The sequence below is a fragment of the Vombatus ursinus genome, unplaced genomic scaffold, assembly GCF_900497805.2.
Source record: "Vombatus ursinus unplaced genomic scaffold, bare-nosed wombat genome assembly UNPS02014789.1, whole genome shotgun sequence".
Lineage (NCBI taxonomy): Eukaryota > Metazoa > Chordata > Mammalia > Diprotodontia > Vombatidae > Vombatus > Vombatus ursinus.
In genome coordinates, this window is record NW_020954567.1 from 11,393,934 (window position 1) to 11,411,869 (window position 17,936).

The 17,936-nt window shown below is 37.9% G+C and overlaps 1 protein-coding gene across 5 annotated transcripts in view; it reads left to right on the plus strand.

The window, feature by feature from the left end:
- The window catches only part of DNM3 (dynamin 3), a 689,813-nt gene that overhangs the window by 598,195 nt on the left and 73,682 nt on the right, over positions 1-17,936 (plus strand). For 2 of the 5 annotated variants that reach the window (XM_027868463.1, XM_027868464.1), the window contains one exon: positions 3,589-3,959. The exons of 2 other annotated variants lie outside the window; for them this stretch is intronic. In XM_027868463.1, the coding sequence (XP_027724264.1) occupies positions 3,589-3,658 (70 nt within the window). In that variant the 3' untranslated portion in view covers positions 3,659-3,959. Of the gene's footprint in view, positions 1-3,588; positions 3,960-16,139; positions 16,314-17,936 lie in introns of those variants that run through there. One more of the 5 variants, XM_027868465.1, reaches the window with a different exon arrangement.

Sequence of the window (17,936 nt, forward strand, 5' to 3'; positions counted from 1 at the left end):
ATATATTAGCTATTGATATTGGCTATTGAGAAGATAAACCTCTTCCTTTTCCACAACAATAACTGAACATACCCATCACTTGCAGCCAGACCACTAGGCTTCTTATTCAAGCCCTAGTCACCTTATGCCTCAACTCATATAACCTACTAATTATTTACTTTATAGTGTTCACTCATTCATAATGCTACACACAGCAAATGTAATTATATTTATCCACTATTTTGATCACATCGCTCTGCTGTTATCCACTGGTATCTGGCCCTGTTCCAAATTACAGTGTCAGGACTACAAGGAAGTTTAGAGATTATCTTGTTAAATTCCCTTCATTTTACAGATGAAAAAACCAAGAAAGATTAGGCAACATCCAAAATCACAAAGCTAGTTAGTGGCAAAATCTTGGAAAGGTAGATGGGAGCCAAGTTTTGGAGAGATTGTGTGTATATAAAGCAAGAGATGAAGGAAAGTCCATGTTCTAATGTATAAAAATCAGATCATATTCAATAATATTTTGAAAACATTCTTTCTAGAATCACCATCATATGCTTGACAGTATAAATAAAAAGTTAAAATAATTTTTAAACATCTAACTGCCCATCGACCATTTAAAACAAGTGAATAAAGATTCATGGAATAACAAAGTTAAAAGAACTTAAGAGTCATCTAAACCATACTCCCAGATGATGAATTAATCATGTCTACAACATTACTGAAAAGGGATTATCCAGCCTCCATTAAATACTATCAGTGACTGGGAACTCACTATTCTACTGTTGGACAGCTTCAATTATTGGGAAGTTCTTTATTTCGAGATAAAATCTGCCTCTCTATAATGTACCTATGTTGATCCTTATTCTGTTTGCTGAAGCTTCACAGAATGAATCCAAACTCTTTCCCCACATAGAAGTCCTTTAATATTTGAAAACAGGGATCATGTCCTTTTCAGTCCTCCATTCTCTAGAGCAAACAGCCTCATTTTCTCCAATGAATTGTTATATAGTATGGTTTCTAGTCCCCCAACTGTCCTAGTCACACTCCTCTGAATATGCTCCAACTTGTCAAAATCCTTCTAAAAATGCAAATTACTCTGATCATCTAGACCAAGAATTCTCAATCTGTTTTGTGTCATGGACCCCTTTGGCTGCCTGGCGAATCCCTTCCATAGGCCCCTTATCATTATTATGTTTCTAATGCACAATATCACAAAGAAAACTAGTAACATTTAAATATAGTTATGAAAAAAATTTTAAAATAAGTTCACAAACTCTAAAATAACCCTAGCTCTAGAGGTTTACCATCTAAGCAGGAATAATGATGCAAACAGAGGTAGTCAATCTTCAGGACATCCATTTTTAAAAATATTTAATTGTGAACAAAGTTGTTTTTAATGATATACAGTATAGCTAGGAGTCATGGTTTTAAATGCCTGGAAGAAATCATCAATATTTCTAATTAGTCATGGTCTACTTCTAAAGAGGCCTTGTCTTCCTAACCAAATTAACTAATAAATGTTGCTTGGTTAAAGCTTATCAGTCTTATCCATCCAATGACAAAAAAAAATGAAGAAAAAAACCTTTTATTGTCAATTTAAATATTCTTTTTTGCATTTAGTTCCAGCAATTATTATTACTACCATTATTGTTGTTGTTGTTGTTGTTATTCACATTTATATGGCTTTAATGGTTTAAAAGCAAAGAACTTTCATCAGTATGAGTGGGTAGTTAAATATTATCCTTTGCATTTTACAGATGATGAGACTAAGGTTCAGAAAAGTTAGTGCCTAGTCAATACAATGGGTATTCAGCCAAATAAGGGACAGAACCAAGATGTGAACATCTCAGGAATTTATCTTCTAATCCAGGATTTTTTCATTATACCAGATCAGCTGATGGCCCTCCATAGTACAACTCTTATTTGAATCCTAATTGACATCTGCCTGGTACCAGTGATGGAGGAATGTGCTACACTCACATCGAAAAGAGCTAAAAATCAGATTTGGATGGGTTAGGATCACAGCCATTCATCAACAGTGACCCTCCCCACCCTTTGCTGTTTGGGCCCCAATTTTTTCTTCTGTTCTGTGGTTGTAATGAGGGAAACTTTATACTTCTTTTCTAACTGATTTTTTTTCTACCTTCCAACCTCTAGCACAATCAGGACCATAACTAGAGCAATTAGAGCTTCATTCAGGACACCAAATGTAGAGGATGACAGCACTTAACAATTCTTTAGCAGAATAGAAATAACAGGGCTTAACACCTAGCTAACCAGAATAATTAATTAAGTTAGGAAGCTACCACATAGTGAGCCAACGTGAGCTCTTCCCACACACACATACACATATAGACACCTTGTGATAGTCTCAATGGGATCTCTGTTTTTACTCTTCACCCTCAAGAGAGCACACATTTTGTGTAGCTTGACCTGGAATTGGTTTGTTAAAACAGTTGGTTTGTTCAGGAAGCAAATAGTCCTAGTGACAGTCCTTAGTGCAGTCAAGCTGATGTTCCAACTTGCAAGTGAATTCTGTGGTCTGATCTTCATTACAAAATGTATCATTCTGAAAGAAAAGTGGGAGCTCTTATCAAAATTAAAAGTGTCAACTTATATAATTTGGTAAATTTAGTTCAATTACAAAACATCAATAGTAACCTAGATAATAGGCACATAATATAGAGAGTAAGCTTAAACCCATTCCCAGTGAATGTGAAAGGAAGGGGGAAGCAAATGAGAATTTATTAAGTGCCTGCCATATGCCAAGTACTATGCACAGTATTTGTATGTGTACAAATATTATTGTAATTGAGAGTGTGCCATTCAAGAAATTAATCTTGGAATCAGGAAAGAAATAATCATAATAATATGGGATGACCAATCAATCATGCTGGGCTTCTTAGGTGCAGTAACACTAAGAACAAAGGAATATCCAAAAGAGAGGGCAAAGACCCCATGTACATCTACTTTATTCACAGGAGAAATTCTTAGCTCTTCACTCCAAGCCCATTTGCTTCTTATTTTAAACCATTCTAAAAAAGCTTGGTTATTCAGTTCTCCACACCAACTAGAAGCACCAACTTAAAAAGGAGTAAGAAGGTAGAGCTGAGAATTAATGAGGAAATACATAAAGCCAAGATTTTTTTAAAGAATCAAAATTGAGATTCCAGAGCCATTTAATGTAGGGACAAAGAACCTTATGTGCCTCTGTAGACCCTCAAGGCATAATTCATTTAAAGAATGGGGACCTCAAAAAGGAGTGAAATTATTTTTAATACACTCGAGGAAGGAAGTGTAATACACCTAAGAGAGATGATCATCAAAAATGTTAAAAGCATGCCAGTTGCAATGCTTAAAAGCTTAAAGTTTCAGTTATATTCAGAAAATGCCTGCATGTGAAACATCTTATTCCTTTAAGGTACTGCATTAATGAGATGCTGCTATATCTTATCTGTAATGAACTGAAACTGCTTCTATTCAGCATTTATGAGAATATGCATGCTTATGTTTTCACTTTCTTACTGTCCCAGAAAGGTTACAATTTCATGCTAGATGTTTCTACTTGTCTCTTTACTTTTTTTTTTTCTCTCTTTGTAGCCGGAGACCACCTCCATCACCAACTCGTCCCACTATAATCCGTCCATTAGAATCCTCTCTTTTAGACTAAGTGAAATTTCTGGCATGGCAACTAATTGATAACGAATCATATGAAACCAACTAATTTGATAACTGTTGCAATAAATCATGAGTAGTCGCATGTGTGGACATCTGTAGGCAAGTAACCAGTTTTACTAATATACTCATCACTCATTCTGCATTGCCTGTGGCATTTTCAATCTTTGGGGAAGGTCCATAGTGCTTCAACCCATGAAAAAGACTGGCCTTACAGAATCTTTACATAGGCCATTGACCAGGGCAGGTTTGGGGTGCAGTCCTATACAAAGAAACAAGAACTTTGGGAACATATACTTTACCTGCATATGACTGAACTTGGCCTTTCCAAATTTAAGAACAACTTGCTTTAATGATGTTTTCCATTAAGCAGTATTCCTGTGTCATAAGGAATAGTAACATTATGCAACACATACTTCTTTCCATAAATTCTAATTAGGGTGAGAGGAATTCTGTTGTCTGTTATTAAAGCTGCTGCCTGCTCCATAATTACACACTCAGATTCCCTTACCCTCTCCTTCCTTTCACAGTCCTGCTGGGAAAGGGTTTCATTATGATTTCTTAGGAGTCAAAGCTTTCAAAATTTATAAGGTGCTTTGCTAAAGTAAACTCAGTGCTTTGCTTAGTATAAAGACCTTTTCCTTCTACTGACTTGTTTTGCTTCATGTACAACTGTGAATCAAGCTTGTTCTTCATTAATCGGTCAGTGGGCATAGCAACTTAATTTCAGAATTGCAAAGTGAAGCAAAACACCACATCTGTCATAGTGTCTGAGAAATAGTCTTTCTTCTTTCACATAAGTAGTAATAGTCACCTTGGAGTACATAACAGTGACGATTACCATGGCTTGGAGTAAGGCAGGAGATGAGACTAGTACAATATATGAGTCTGACTCTCTGAGATCAAGTCCATTTGCCACTGTGAAATGGCTGGGCTAACCAGCTGCATGCTGTGAAGACAGTTTTGTAACCAATTCATCCACACTGAATCCATTTTATTATTATTATTATCTTGGGTGTTTTGGTATAGGCAAAAATTCCACACTAATTTGTAATTCCTTTCCTTAAGAGTTTGTTTTATCCATTTTCCCCACTGGAATGTTATTTTTTTGTTGTTGTTCATTCAAATCATTCTTAACAAAGGTGGAAGTTTATTAAGGGCAGCCATCTGTTAAAGATGGGTCCTACAACTGAGAGCCTGTCAACACAGGTGTGCCGGGGTGTAAAAAAAAAAAAACCAAAACTTAAAATCACCTCACTCCCAGAGCCAATTTAAGGTCACTCAGCACCCTCAGATTTCAACAAAAAGAATTGGCACATTCAGATATAACAAAAGGTAGTCAGAGAACTGGAGACTGAAAATCATCCTTTTTTTTCTTTCTAAGGTACTTTCCAGATTTTTTCAAGGGCAGCTGAGCTAGTCAGTTAATAGTTCAGTCCTCAGCACTGAGTTTTGTGCTGCTGAGGGCAACAGGAAATGGTAAGAAGGAAATCTCCACACAAACTACAGTAAATTTCATCAACTAACTACTCCCAGACAGCAGATCAAATATTCATATAATAGTTGTGTCACATTATGCTATTTCATATTGTACATAAGCAAATCAGATTTTGCCAACTGAAAAGCTTTACTCTGAAAGCAGTTCACATGATTTGTATGTTAACTTAACTTTAATTTCCTTAGTTTGTACCCAAAACAGACACTTGTAGAGTATGAGGTAAAAAAAAATTAATAATCAATGTGTAACTATTTCAAAAAGAGGATTTGCCAAATTCAATGGTTGAATAAGGTGTTGACCTTATTAAACTTCATAAATGTTCAATGATAATTTGGATAGCAAAATACTATAGGTAGCAACCAGCAAATGAAGTCATCTTTAGTAACAAGGGCATGTCATCTTTAAAGCTTCCAAATATTTAGGTTTAATTTATAGATCAAAGTAGGAACAACCACATTCCTTAGCTATACTAATTCTCCCACCATTTCTTGTTTTCTCAATGTTAAAAAAAAAAAAGTCTTCCTTTGCAAATGGAGCAGATGTTCAATGTTCATGTTCTCTCTTTAAAAGTGCGTCTTAGGTAAGTGTAAAATATTAAATAACTTGTCAGAGTTAGGGGATACAAGAAGACCTTTTCATATGAATCCCCATTTAAGGATTTCCTTTTGTCCTTCACTTTCATTATCTTAAACAGGCAAAGAGGCAACCAGCTGCCTAATACTCTTCCCACTTCAGGGGTTTGGCTTTGTGCAAAATGTGGTTTTACATTTTGCTGTATTTAAAAAAATTTTCCTTCAAGTTAAAGGAAAATATTGTGGATAACCACTGGTGCATTTTAAAATTGTCTCAAACCATGTCAAAGAAAATTGCATATTTTTTTCAAGTTTCTTTCCACTGATCTTATGCAGTCATAAACAATACATTTATCATCTTTGGCTTTCACTCCCAGATTATACCCCTGCAGTTAAACTTTTGGCTATAATTGTCCCCCTTTTGGGGGTACTGTTTTTTTGTATTTTCTCCACTTCTAAGATGTTCCTAATAGAAGCTAGCCAGCCTGAGGACTTGGACAGTCACGTGTGCTATATGAATTGTTTGTTAGCATTGTTCCCATTTCCCAAAGAGTTCGTGTTTTCCAAAAGAGAGAAGCTGATGTAAGGGAAATCTGAACTTCTGAAGAATTTTTACTTCGGGGCACACCCTGCACATACGGCGTTAAGAAAGGAATATACCTGAATGCACGTCCCACATGTTTACCATGCTGGCTCTAGCCTCCTATGGAACTTTCTTTTAAGCTAGCTCCTCGGACTCGGTAACTCCTATATCCATAGCTCTGTCAGATCTGGCACTGGAGAGCAAATACAGAAGCACCCATGTAGATATGATGGCTAGAGGTCATTTCATTTCCACAAACGAGATAAATACTGCATGCGTACTGACATGTTGAAATACCAGCTGAGTTGGACATGGACAGATTGTTGAAACAGAATTCACTTTAAACAGGTATATTTCATTCCCAAAAACCACTAGCCAACATTTAACTCCTCAACATTGCTTTGAGCTGTGCTTCATTAGCTAGATGGGCAGCAGGATCTGCTTATTAACCAATTTCCTATTTGTTGGGATGGAAACTAAGTCTAACCCTAAACCTTAGAATGAAACAGTTTCCTGAGCTATTTAAGTATAATAAGCCTTCTAAACTTAAAGAATAAAAGTAGTCAAGTAGACTTAATTTTATTAGCCTTCTGTGTAGACTGTAGCCATAACTCTCAAATATGAAAAGGGACCTAATACCAGTATGTTATAAATGTTGATGTTTGGTGTGTGCAATCCCATTTTCTATGCATGTGTCACTCTGTATACAGTAAATACTGAATCATGTTTATGTAAGTACATGTGTTTTGTGGAAACTCATAAATCATTTGATAAAATGCTTCAAGCATGGGTATGATTTATAGATGTATAGTGTGCATATATGTGTGTATTTATGTACATGTATGTATGTACCTATCTATATGTCCAGTGTGGGTGTTCACAAATATATTGCAAAAAAAAACTGTGTTAATGTAAAAGATAGCTATGAAGGACCTATGGAAATATATGACAATTATCTAACAGAAGACCATCTCTCACAAAACACTTTTGACCAAATTGTATTTTTTGAGAGGAGACACACACAAAACTCTAAGAATGATCATGGCATTCTGTGCCTAAATAAGTTAGCATAACACTCACAGACATTTAATTTCAATTCAGAGTTGTGCTGTCTAAGAATGGACATCCTTTATTCAAACAGATGAACATGATGTATACAGTCTGGAAACTCACATTTTAAGGGCCCTGATCGGGTAATCCAGGTTGCTCTCTGGGTCACTGAAATCGATTCTAAAAAATTGATGCACATACTTGTTTTCTCTCTGCCATTTGTTTCTAAGAATAAAACGGAGAGAGGTGACAACATAAAGAAAATTGAGGCTTTTTAGAACAAATTCAATGGAAACCTGAAGAAAAAAATCCTTTTCAAATCTATTATTCACACTGTTATTACATTTGGCACTTGGTGTAGTTGTTTGAAAATCATCCAGGAATCTCCTTGGTGTTGTACAAAGTGTCTAGACACCACATTTTCAAATTATGGAACTTAGTGGAAGAAAATAAATTTGCAACTCTCCTATGAAGTTAGTGCAGGGGAAATGCACACCTGCTATGAATGCTACTTCAAATGTGGATGATCCAGAATGATCCTAGAGAAAAGATCACCAGATCATCCAACCACAGTGTCTGGCCTTTTACCCCTTTCCAAATAAGTCTTTCTTGTCATATGTGTCACTGAATCAATTTTGTCACCCTGGCTGGTTGATTTGTTGTAAAGTATGTGGTGCTCTATATGCAAACCTTTAACACTATTTTGGTGTATATCTGGTATTGTGTAATTATATATTTGTATATATGTAAGTTTGTGTATGTGTGTGTGTCAGAGAGAGAAAGAGAGAGAGAGAGAGAGAGAGAGAGAGAGAGAGAGAGAGAGATGAAAGAAGTGAAGTGAGAGATTCTTTTGTTTATCTTATGACCTGTCATACTGATGTATTGGTGAGACTTCTCACCTCTCTGGTCTGGTGTTTTGCATAAGGCTCAACTGTTTGATTATTATTGTTATTGTTATTATTATTATTGATTTGTTATTGGTTTAAAACTTCAGCTTAGGAATACTTACATCTTGCTCTCTGTGTAACATAATAGAATAGTCTCTTGTCATAAATGAATATTACTCTGCCTGTCTTCCCTCTTGCTTTGTCTGCAGGCAATCTGATAAGAATGGCTCTTCCCATCCAGAAAGTCTACCACTGTTACTTGATTTTTGACTTACTCATTGTTACCAGCCTGTGTTTTATTTGTGTTGTCTGTGTTTCTTTTCTCTCTTCTTTTCAGAACCATCCAAACATTTTTTATAAAGAACAGTGTTCATATATTAGCAAAATTTGGTTCTTTCTGTTGATTCTCTAATTATTAATCTGAGCCAGATTAGGTTCCACTGACCTGCCAGGACTGTCAGTGATTTCCTAGCATTGATACCCGAACCTGGAAATGGGTGGGTTATTTGCAGCAAGTTCCTAAAGCCTGTTGTATCATTCTTGAAGGTCATATGAACCTGTTGTGAAAATTGTGAAGTTGTATTTCTGAACCTGAAATAAATTACATTTGAAGGACTACTTCTCTTCTTCATTCTCTTCTTAATGCCATGTTGAATTGAATCTTTGCACTTCAATGAAAGCCAAAAGTTCCTAGGACTCAATTTTTTTTCTTTTTGTTCAAAGAGCCCAGGCTCTGGCTAAGTCAGCCAAGAATAGCCAAAGTGGTGAGTCCCCGAATGTTATAGCAAAGTCATCGATTTTGGCTTTAAGGCTTTCTAAAGGAGCTAGGTAGGATGAATCAAAGGAGAAAGACTGAGAGAGACTGCCCCATTACTTTAAGAGTCTTAGGGGCAGCTAGGTGGTACAGTGGATAGAGCACCAGCCCTGAAGTCAGGAGTACCTGAGCTCAAATCCGGCCTCAGACCAAACGCTTGACGCTTACTAGCTGTGGGGCCCTGGGCAAGTCACTTAACCCCAACTGCCTAAAAAAAAAAGTCTTTTATTGCTGGGCTGTGATGAATATACATATATGTGTGTATCTATAATATATATGTATATGTATAGGTGTGTACATATATACGTGTGTGTATATATATGTATATACACATACAGCTGGAGAGTCTAATGCAATACCTACCAAAAGACACTAGAATATTTTAACCTTGCGTGTCTTGGAAACAAAGAAAAAAAAAGATTCACGAGAAACAACATAAATAGAATGAGAAAGTATATGTTCCAAGTGGACAAAAAAGAAGTGTTCCACACAGAAAATCACTAAGCCTTTCACCTAAGAGATGACCTCTATATATTTACATATGTAGCTTCTCCATCTGCTCTCCATGTGGTCAAGTACTTATTTCTATTCTGCTCATACAACACTCAAGGAATAAATGAGAGTGAAATAATCACACTGCTAGGAATTCTCCAGGGTCTAATGGGAGGATTCCACACAGCTTTTTACATCATGGTAATAGTATTAAAAGTCGGAAGGGTCCTTAGAGATCACCTAGACAACCTATTTCAAATACAGGGAAACAGAGTCCCAGAGACTTTCAGTAGTGTAACTGTGACTGTGAAGATACTAAGCAGCAAATTCAGGTCACTATGTCCTCTGATTCTCTTTTTAGGACTGTTTCCATTGACCACACTGCCTCTTCTACAATCCATAATTCTGTCCTGAGAAGCATTAAGATAAGTGCTAGATGTACTGTCAATACTTAGGGTTCTTAGTCTCAGCTTACTTCTGTTCTTAAGTTGGGCATGCAAAAATAAACTATAAGAAGAAGCTAGAAGTGTTTTCTCCTCTTCTACAAACAGAATACTCATTTCCTAGTGATGGGGTTGGGGGTGGGATGAAGGGTGAGGAAGAATCATGCAGATTATTGTGTTAATTCCTCATGCATCCATATACACTATACCCCTTCTGTGCACATTGACATGTCAATGCCACAAGAGGAGGTATTTATAGTGAGATTCATGCTAATATGTCTGACTATTTTTTGTACACTTTAAATGAATTTCATTGGTGTGCTCAGGAGAGCTTCCACTGTAGTGAGCTACATTAAATCACCTTAGTGTAGCTATTTAGGAAATTTCTCTGTATTTGAAAAAAAAATTTTATCTGAGAATGGTTGACATAGGAACACCTGTTTCATTTTAATCATCCAAGGTTTGGTTTTCTCCTTTAGTGGAAATTTAAAGCTCATCTATTTTGAGAAATTGACCTCACATGCTATATAAATGAAATGCTTGGAGTTCTTTCCTAGCAACACAATATGTTCCTCGTCTTGTAACTCTTACAGTCCTCTCTGAATTCCTTCACAATATCACCCAAATAGTTCAAGATATGCACAGAAACCTCAGCCACAGACAATGGCTATTCCACTGGCTCAGGGAAAGATGCATAAGAGCTTGAGACCAATCTTCTAATGGAATTCTGGATTGGATGTGAGCATGATGTGGCTAGATAACAAAATCTCATACTTTGAAGGGACCTTGAGATACACCTTTAGTCCAGCCTCCACCTGAACAAGGATCCCCTCCAAAACAGGCCTGATGAATGGTCACTAAGCCTTTGCTTAAAGATCAGTGAGTGGGGAACTACTACCTCCTGAGGTATTCCATTGCACTTTTAAATTATGAAGAACTTAAATTGTTAAGAATTAATTTTTAAGAACTTTTTTCTTTCTTTGAGCCTAAATTCATATCTTTGTACTGTCTTCCCATTGCTCCCAGTTCTGCCCACTAAGGCCAAACAGAATAAGTATAACCTCTCATCCATGTTATAGCCCTACATATCCTTGAAGACTGATGCCATATTCCTAGCAAGTCTTCTCTTCTCCAGATTAAACATTCCCAGTTCCTTCCACCACTCATTTATGTACATTTATAATTCATATATATACATATATATGATGTGTTCTGTCTGAAAATTTTAATGGAATTTGTGTAAAGCACCAGATGAAAGTTCATTCTGAGGAAAGATTCATTTTGAGTAAGGATTTCCTAATGACTCCTCACTTTTTCTGTATCTTGATTTCCTCCCATCCTCAATGACTATCAAAGAAGACACTGAGGTGGTGATGGTGATTCAGAGTTTTAGTTAACAGAGCTGTCATGGCTCCCTCCAGCTTTGTTTGTTTTTTCAATGTGTTTAGTTATTTTTGGATTGACTATGTACAAATATACAAATATATTCATATATAATTCATTTTCCACTTGCAGAAAATGGGTGTTTACATCAGAGGTACAGTCATTCAGGTGCCTGGGGAAAATTTGGATGGTTAGGTGCAGGGAAACCCTTAGGGAGAGGTAGCAGCTGGGGTTGGTGGTGGCTCTGATGAGCAGATATACTGGGCAATGATGTGGGAGAATGAGCCATGAAAAGATAGCTCATCCCTATTGGGTGCAGTCTGGCCAGGCAACCTCTAGGGAAGAAAGGAAGGCAGAAAACAAAAGGAATAATGGAGGGAGAGGAATTTCCCAATCAAAATCTTTCCAGAAGAAGGAAATGGAGGAGAAGCACAATGTAATCTTCCTCTATTAGGTGCACTCAACTGGGCAGTCCCCAGGAGGAAATGAAGTTGGAGGTAGGGGCATGGAGAGGTAGGATGTTTCTAGTTAAAAGAGGGCTCCAGGAGAGCAGCAAGAGCTCCAACAGCACTAGGCAACCTCCAAATAACGGGAGGGAGGATGAGGAGGAGGTGAGGAAAAGAACAATTCACCTTGGTTTGATACATTCATGTGAGCAATCCCTGGATGAGTGGAGGGTAGAGGAGAGAGAGAGGACAGTTTTCCCTGGTTGGGTGCAGTCCTACTGGGCAGCCTGACGGAGGAGACAGGGGTAGAGGAAGAAGGCTCAATAGTGAGGCAGATGAGGAGTGGAGCCTTCATGGCAGAAGGTGGTCCCCAGGAAAGAGGTAGGACCCTCATGGAATAGTTTCATTTGACAGTGGGGGGAATGTGTCAGGGTAGAGTACACTGAGGAGCCCCAGACAGAAATGGAAGGCAAGAGGCGTGGCAGTTAAGTAGGAGAAGAGCAGGACCAAACAGAGATCTCTTAATCATTGAGCACAGTGGGACAAGGAGGAAGCATACCTACCCATGTTGAAACCCTGTGGGGAAGTCCCAGTTGTGCCACCGCAGTTACAGGTTTTGGTTTTCAGCATTAGTCAATCCAAAAATAACTAAACACATTGAAAAAACAAACTAAACTTGATGGAGCCACCACAGCTCCGTTACTAAAACTCTGAATCACCATCACCACCACAGTGTCTTCTTTGATAGTCATTGAGGATGGGAGGAAATCAAGATACAGAGAAAGTGAGGAGTCATTAGGAAATCCTTACTCAAAACAAATCTTTCCTCAAAATGAATTTTCATCTGGTGCTTTACACAAATCTCATTAGAAATTTTCAGACAGAACACTTTCTTGCCTCTCCATCATTGGCATCTACAGCTTCCAGTTCTGTTTATGGGTTAATTCACTAGACTATTCCCAAGCAATATAGTGCTCTGGTATGTGCTTGCAAATGTTCCTTCCACACCATGGCCCTGTTGCTCAATATAATGTCTCACCTCCCCACCCTGCTGAGACAATTAATTGGTTAACCAGTCCCATCAAAACTAAAAAAATAATTTCTTCTTGTTGTTCTGGTAATAAATATGGTTGACCCTGACAAGAATTTAATTATACTTCCTTCATCAAAACACCAGGGATACCCATTACTAGGGTTTCTGAAGCTAAACAACAAACAGCAGATCCCTTATAATAGAAAGGCTATGTAACAATATCAAGTTCTTGATCATGTAAGTAAGTGAGAAGGCTCCTAAATACTTAAGTCCTATACTTGGTCTTACACTAATGTCTTGTTAATGACTGGGATAAAGGTGTAGATGCCATACTTTACAAATCTGAGAGGAATAGCCAATATTGGATGGCAGAATCAGAATTCAAAAAGGTGTTGATAGGCTAGATCATTATGTTGAATCTAGTAAGATGCAATTTAACAGGGATAAATGTTATGCTATGGTTCAAATATCAGTTTCACAAGTCCAAGATGGGGCAGGTATGGCTAGACAGCAGGTCACCTGGGGAAAAAAAAGGACTATCTCTTTTAGTGGATTGATGGATCAACCGGACTACAAGATCAGTATGCAGTCAAGAGGGGGATATGAAAGGGTGAATTCACCACTAATGAAGAGGAAATTAAAGCAATTATTAGGAGCTATTTTGCCCAATTTTATACCAATAAATATGACATCTGAGTGCGATATGGCGGCCAAAAAACTAATGCAAACTTAGACTGCATTAAGAAAGGCATAGTGTCCAGGTCTAAGAAGGTCAGACCACATTTGTTCGATGCTAGATCCTACGTTTTAGGAAGGACGTGGACAAATGTCATATCTGCAGGAGTATTATCAGGGTAATGAGGAACTTGGAAATCATACCATAAGATCGGTTGAAGGAACTGGGCATGTTTAGTCTGAAGAAGAAAAGGTTTTGATGAAACATCATCGTCATCCTCGTTATCCCTATGATAGCTGTCTTCAAGTATCTGAAGGCTTGTCACTTATCACAGACTTGTTTTTCTTGTGCCCAGAAGCCAGAACTAGAAGCAACAGGTAGATGTTGAAAGTTCTCTAAAAGCAGCATGGAATGCATCAGGAAATAGGGGGTTTCTTCTGACTCTCAAGTAAGAGAGTGTTATAGAAAGCTTTTCTTCAGATATGGGTTGGACCAAAGGACTTCTGAGGTCTCCTACTGCTCGGAAAATCTAATTATTTTTTAACTTTCAATTCTGCTAAAGATCTTAAATTTCACTGGTTGGGGGGATGCCCTTGACTGATAGAGATAATAACCCCTCTCCACATCTTACTCATTGTCATGACACGAGTAATGACAGCCAAAAGAGAAGTCAAAACAGTTTATCACCTAGTAGTCAATCTTCTGGTATCAGGAATTTAAAAAAAAATTATTGTTCATAAATTACCTAATCACTGAGCTTGACCTATGAGCCTCCCACAGAAGAAAGCTAGCCTTTCCTCACCTCCCTGAAGTATTTGTACAAGAGTAAGATGGAAACAAGCTCAAAGTGAACGTGTACCTATGCTGGCATCAGAAAAGAGTTCCTACAGGGCATATTATGTTGATTACCTACAGTGGATCACAGAAAGAAGGATGCAAGGAAGAATTTTACTTTTGATGGAATGCTGGATTTTTGGATGACAGCAAAACACTATGATATATCCCAGTCCTTCATGTACATAAAGCAGGCATCTAGTTTATGAAATCTAATGAGAAATCCATTGCCAGCTAGTCAGAATGAGGAAATAGGTGAAAATTTAGAAACTTTTCAGTCAAGCAACAGAAATAGTTCTTTAGCCATTTAGTCTATCTGTCAAAGGAAGGCTTATACTATGTTAACTAGGTTAGGCAACACATCTTTACCTGCCTGGAAAATCTCAGAGGCAAGAGCTAGAATGAGTGACACCCCTGGCCTCTACCCTATCCACATAAAGATATGAGATCTCCATAGGGAGACAGAAGGACCTTGGTGTGCTCTAATACCACACAGCAGATTAAAAACTTCAACTGGAGCCCCAGATTAGATCTGCCTTTGGGATGTGGGTGGAAAGGGAACATCATTCTCTAAACCAAGTTGGAGAAACTCTAGACCAGATCTGGCCTCCTAAGATCCCCAGAAACCAAACTCAAACCTTTCCAAGTCATCCTTATTCTAGAAGAAATTGCAAAAGTTCCCACTGTCCCAACATTCTACCCTAAGAGATAGGTGTATAGTAGAGATTTTTCTCATCCTTTTAGGATTCCTCCAATTCAATTTTTGTTCATTTCTTCTACCAGAATCACAGAACACTGGAGCTGGAAAAGACCCTAGACTCCTTTTGGTCCAACCTCCTCATTGAACAAATGAGGAAAGTGAGACCCAAAAGTCAAGATCACACCCCTAAAAAGTAGCAACTCTTTCACTTGAACCCAGCTTTTCAGAATCCAAGTCTACAATGCTTCCTACTATACCACATCTGCCCCTGCTGCTCCCAAAGAAAAATTGAACATATTCTATAATTTTGGGGGTTTTTTTCTTTGTTTTGAGGGCACTCACTATACTTTTGAAGATCACTGGAAACAGCCCAGGGACTCCATGACATAATCATAAATATGTCTAATGCTGCCTGAAATTCCTCTGAAATGTGATTGTGGGTTTCATTTTATCACTCTATGATACCTCCATGAAATTCTCACTGCAGTGATTTTTCATGGTGTGAAGGTAATCCCAGACTCCTAAAAGCTTTTCTAGCAAGGCACAAGCTCTGCCAGGTCCTAGGAAGTTGGAAAGGCTTTGACTTTGGGCTGGCTGGAGGACCATCTAAAGACCAGCCAAACTAAGTGTGCAGAGGCTCAACATTACCAGGGGGCCACCAGGTAAGAGACATTTGGGGCCAGAGCAAGTTATGTGATCATTTACTAAGATGTAAAGGAATTGTGATCTGCACTGGTGGAAAGCCTATCCATACACATAAAAATCACAGGTCTCTTTGAAGTTAAAATATGGTAGTGGAATCCAGAACCTCTTTATGGGGTAGGTTCTCTATAGCTAGTCCAGCTGATGGCCAGCAAAGCCTTAACTCTTAACTCGCCATGACTTGTTCTTCCTTTTCCTACCTTCACCCCCACCCCTGCCTATTTGTGCCTGGCTTGAATGTGACTAACTTTGTGGGATATTTTTTGCATGTTACCATTGGAATGTTTTATGATTTAAACCCTGTTTTCTCCCTCCTCGTCTATGTTTTTCTTTTCTGTTGTCATTTTGTTTGTTTTCCTTCAGGCGGCCCCCTCCTGCAGTTCCAGGACGACCATCCTAACACACTCACCATTCATCTCCTTTTGTATCCAACAGCATTTATATCATGGTATTGAAAACAGCTTTCATTGGCATTGTATGCTGCATGTACAGAAAAATTTTTATTTTTGATCACTGCCTACAATAAAACACCAGAAGTTTATCCTGTATAAAGAAATTAAATGTGTCTGTTTTTTCCTTTACTAAGTGGAAAAGTTTAAATGGAAACTGTGCACACTGAAATGCGGACTAGTTAAAAGGAAGAATGAACAGGAATGATCTGAAGGTTTAATGCGTTTGGGGATATAAAAGAGAATTCAGAAGATGAGACAACCTTCTGGCAGAGGGAAATGATCTCTCTTAAAGTGAGATCCAATGAGAAGATGAAATAAAAAATCAGGATTGTCTAGAGGAATCATGGCGGTCTGGGTTATTTTAATCAGTCCTCTGGAAATCCCATAAAGAAGAATTATTATGTCTACCTTTTCCTAAACTCTCACAGTAGGAGATAAAATATGTGAGATCATGAAAGAAACAGGAAGTGTGAATCACATAAAGTCTCCCAAATTCCAGTTGGCAATTGCAAGACAAAGAAATGTTACCCAGAATCTAGGGTAGAACAGTCTAAGGGATGTTGTGACTTTAAGAAAAAACATGATCTTTGTTGAATGACAATAAGGTTTTGGAAAAAGAGAATCTAGGGCATAGACTTCAACAGAGAGAAAATAATTTTGAATTTTTTTCTTAACTTTTTAAAAAGACAACTATCCTGAAAACAGAATTAGGTAAATGGTGTCACTCCTAATGGAATACAGGAGACCATACTATATATAGGGCATAAACCTTTCATAATTCACAATGATTTTAGATACAGTTCACACTTGCTGAAACTTTGTATGGTCTAAATCAGAAAGAAACTACCAGGGGCAGCTAGGTGGTGCAGTGGATAGAGCACCAGCCCTGAAGTCAGGAGGACCTGAGTTCAAATCCGGCCTCAGACCAAACACTTGACACTTATTAGCTGTGTGACCCTGGGCAAGTCACTTAACCCCAACTGCCTTAAAAAAAAGAAAGAAAGAAAAAAAAAGAAACTACCCTCTTTATCTGTGGGACTGAGCAGACTGATCATTGAAGGAGTTTCAACTTTAAAATTCACTCTGGTCACACCCAAATCCTACAGATATCTCTCCATGAGGAAGGCTTTGATATATTAACTATGAAATGAAAAAGTTCTCCACCCCTGAATACCTCTGGGTAAGTGGAGGATACAAATTTCAGTACTGAAGACCTAGAAGAAGAAGCATGATAAAAGTAGGTTTGAAGTCAGAGGGCGTTGCTTCAAATCCTAACCAGCTGCGTGCTACCTGTAACTATGGGCAAGTCACTTGAACCCTTTAGATGTCAGTTTCTTCATTTGCAAGATTATGGAATTGCATATTTGGCTCCTAAAGGCCCTTCCAGGTCTAAATCCATGATCCCATGATCTTATAAGAGAAAAATGGGAGGCTTGCTGTCTGAGGTACAAGTGCTTGGTTCTTCAATCATGTCCAACTTTTTGTGACCCCATTTGGGGTTTTCTTTGTAAACATACTGGAGGGGTTTGCCAATTTCCTTCTCCATCTCATTTTACAGCTGAGGAACTGAGCAAACAAGGTCAAGTAACTTGACCAGGGTCACTCAACTAGTAAGTTGAGACTGCATTTGAACTCAAGTCTTCCTGCCTCCAGGCCTGGTGCTCTATCCACTGCACCACCTAGCTTCTGCTTATATTTTCTTTTGCTA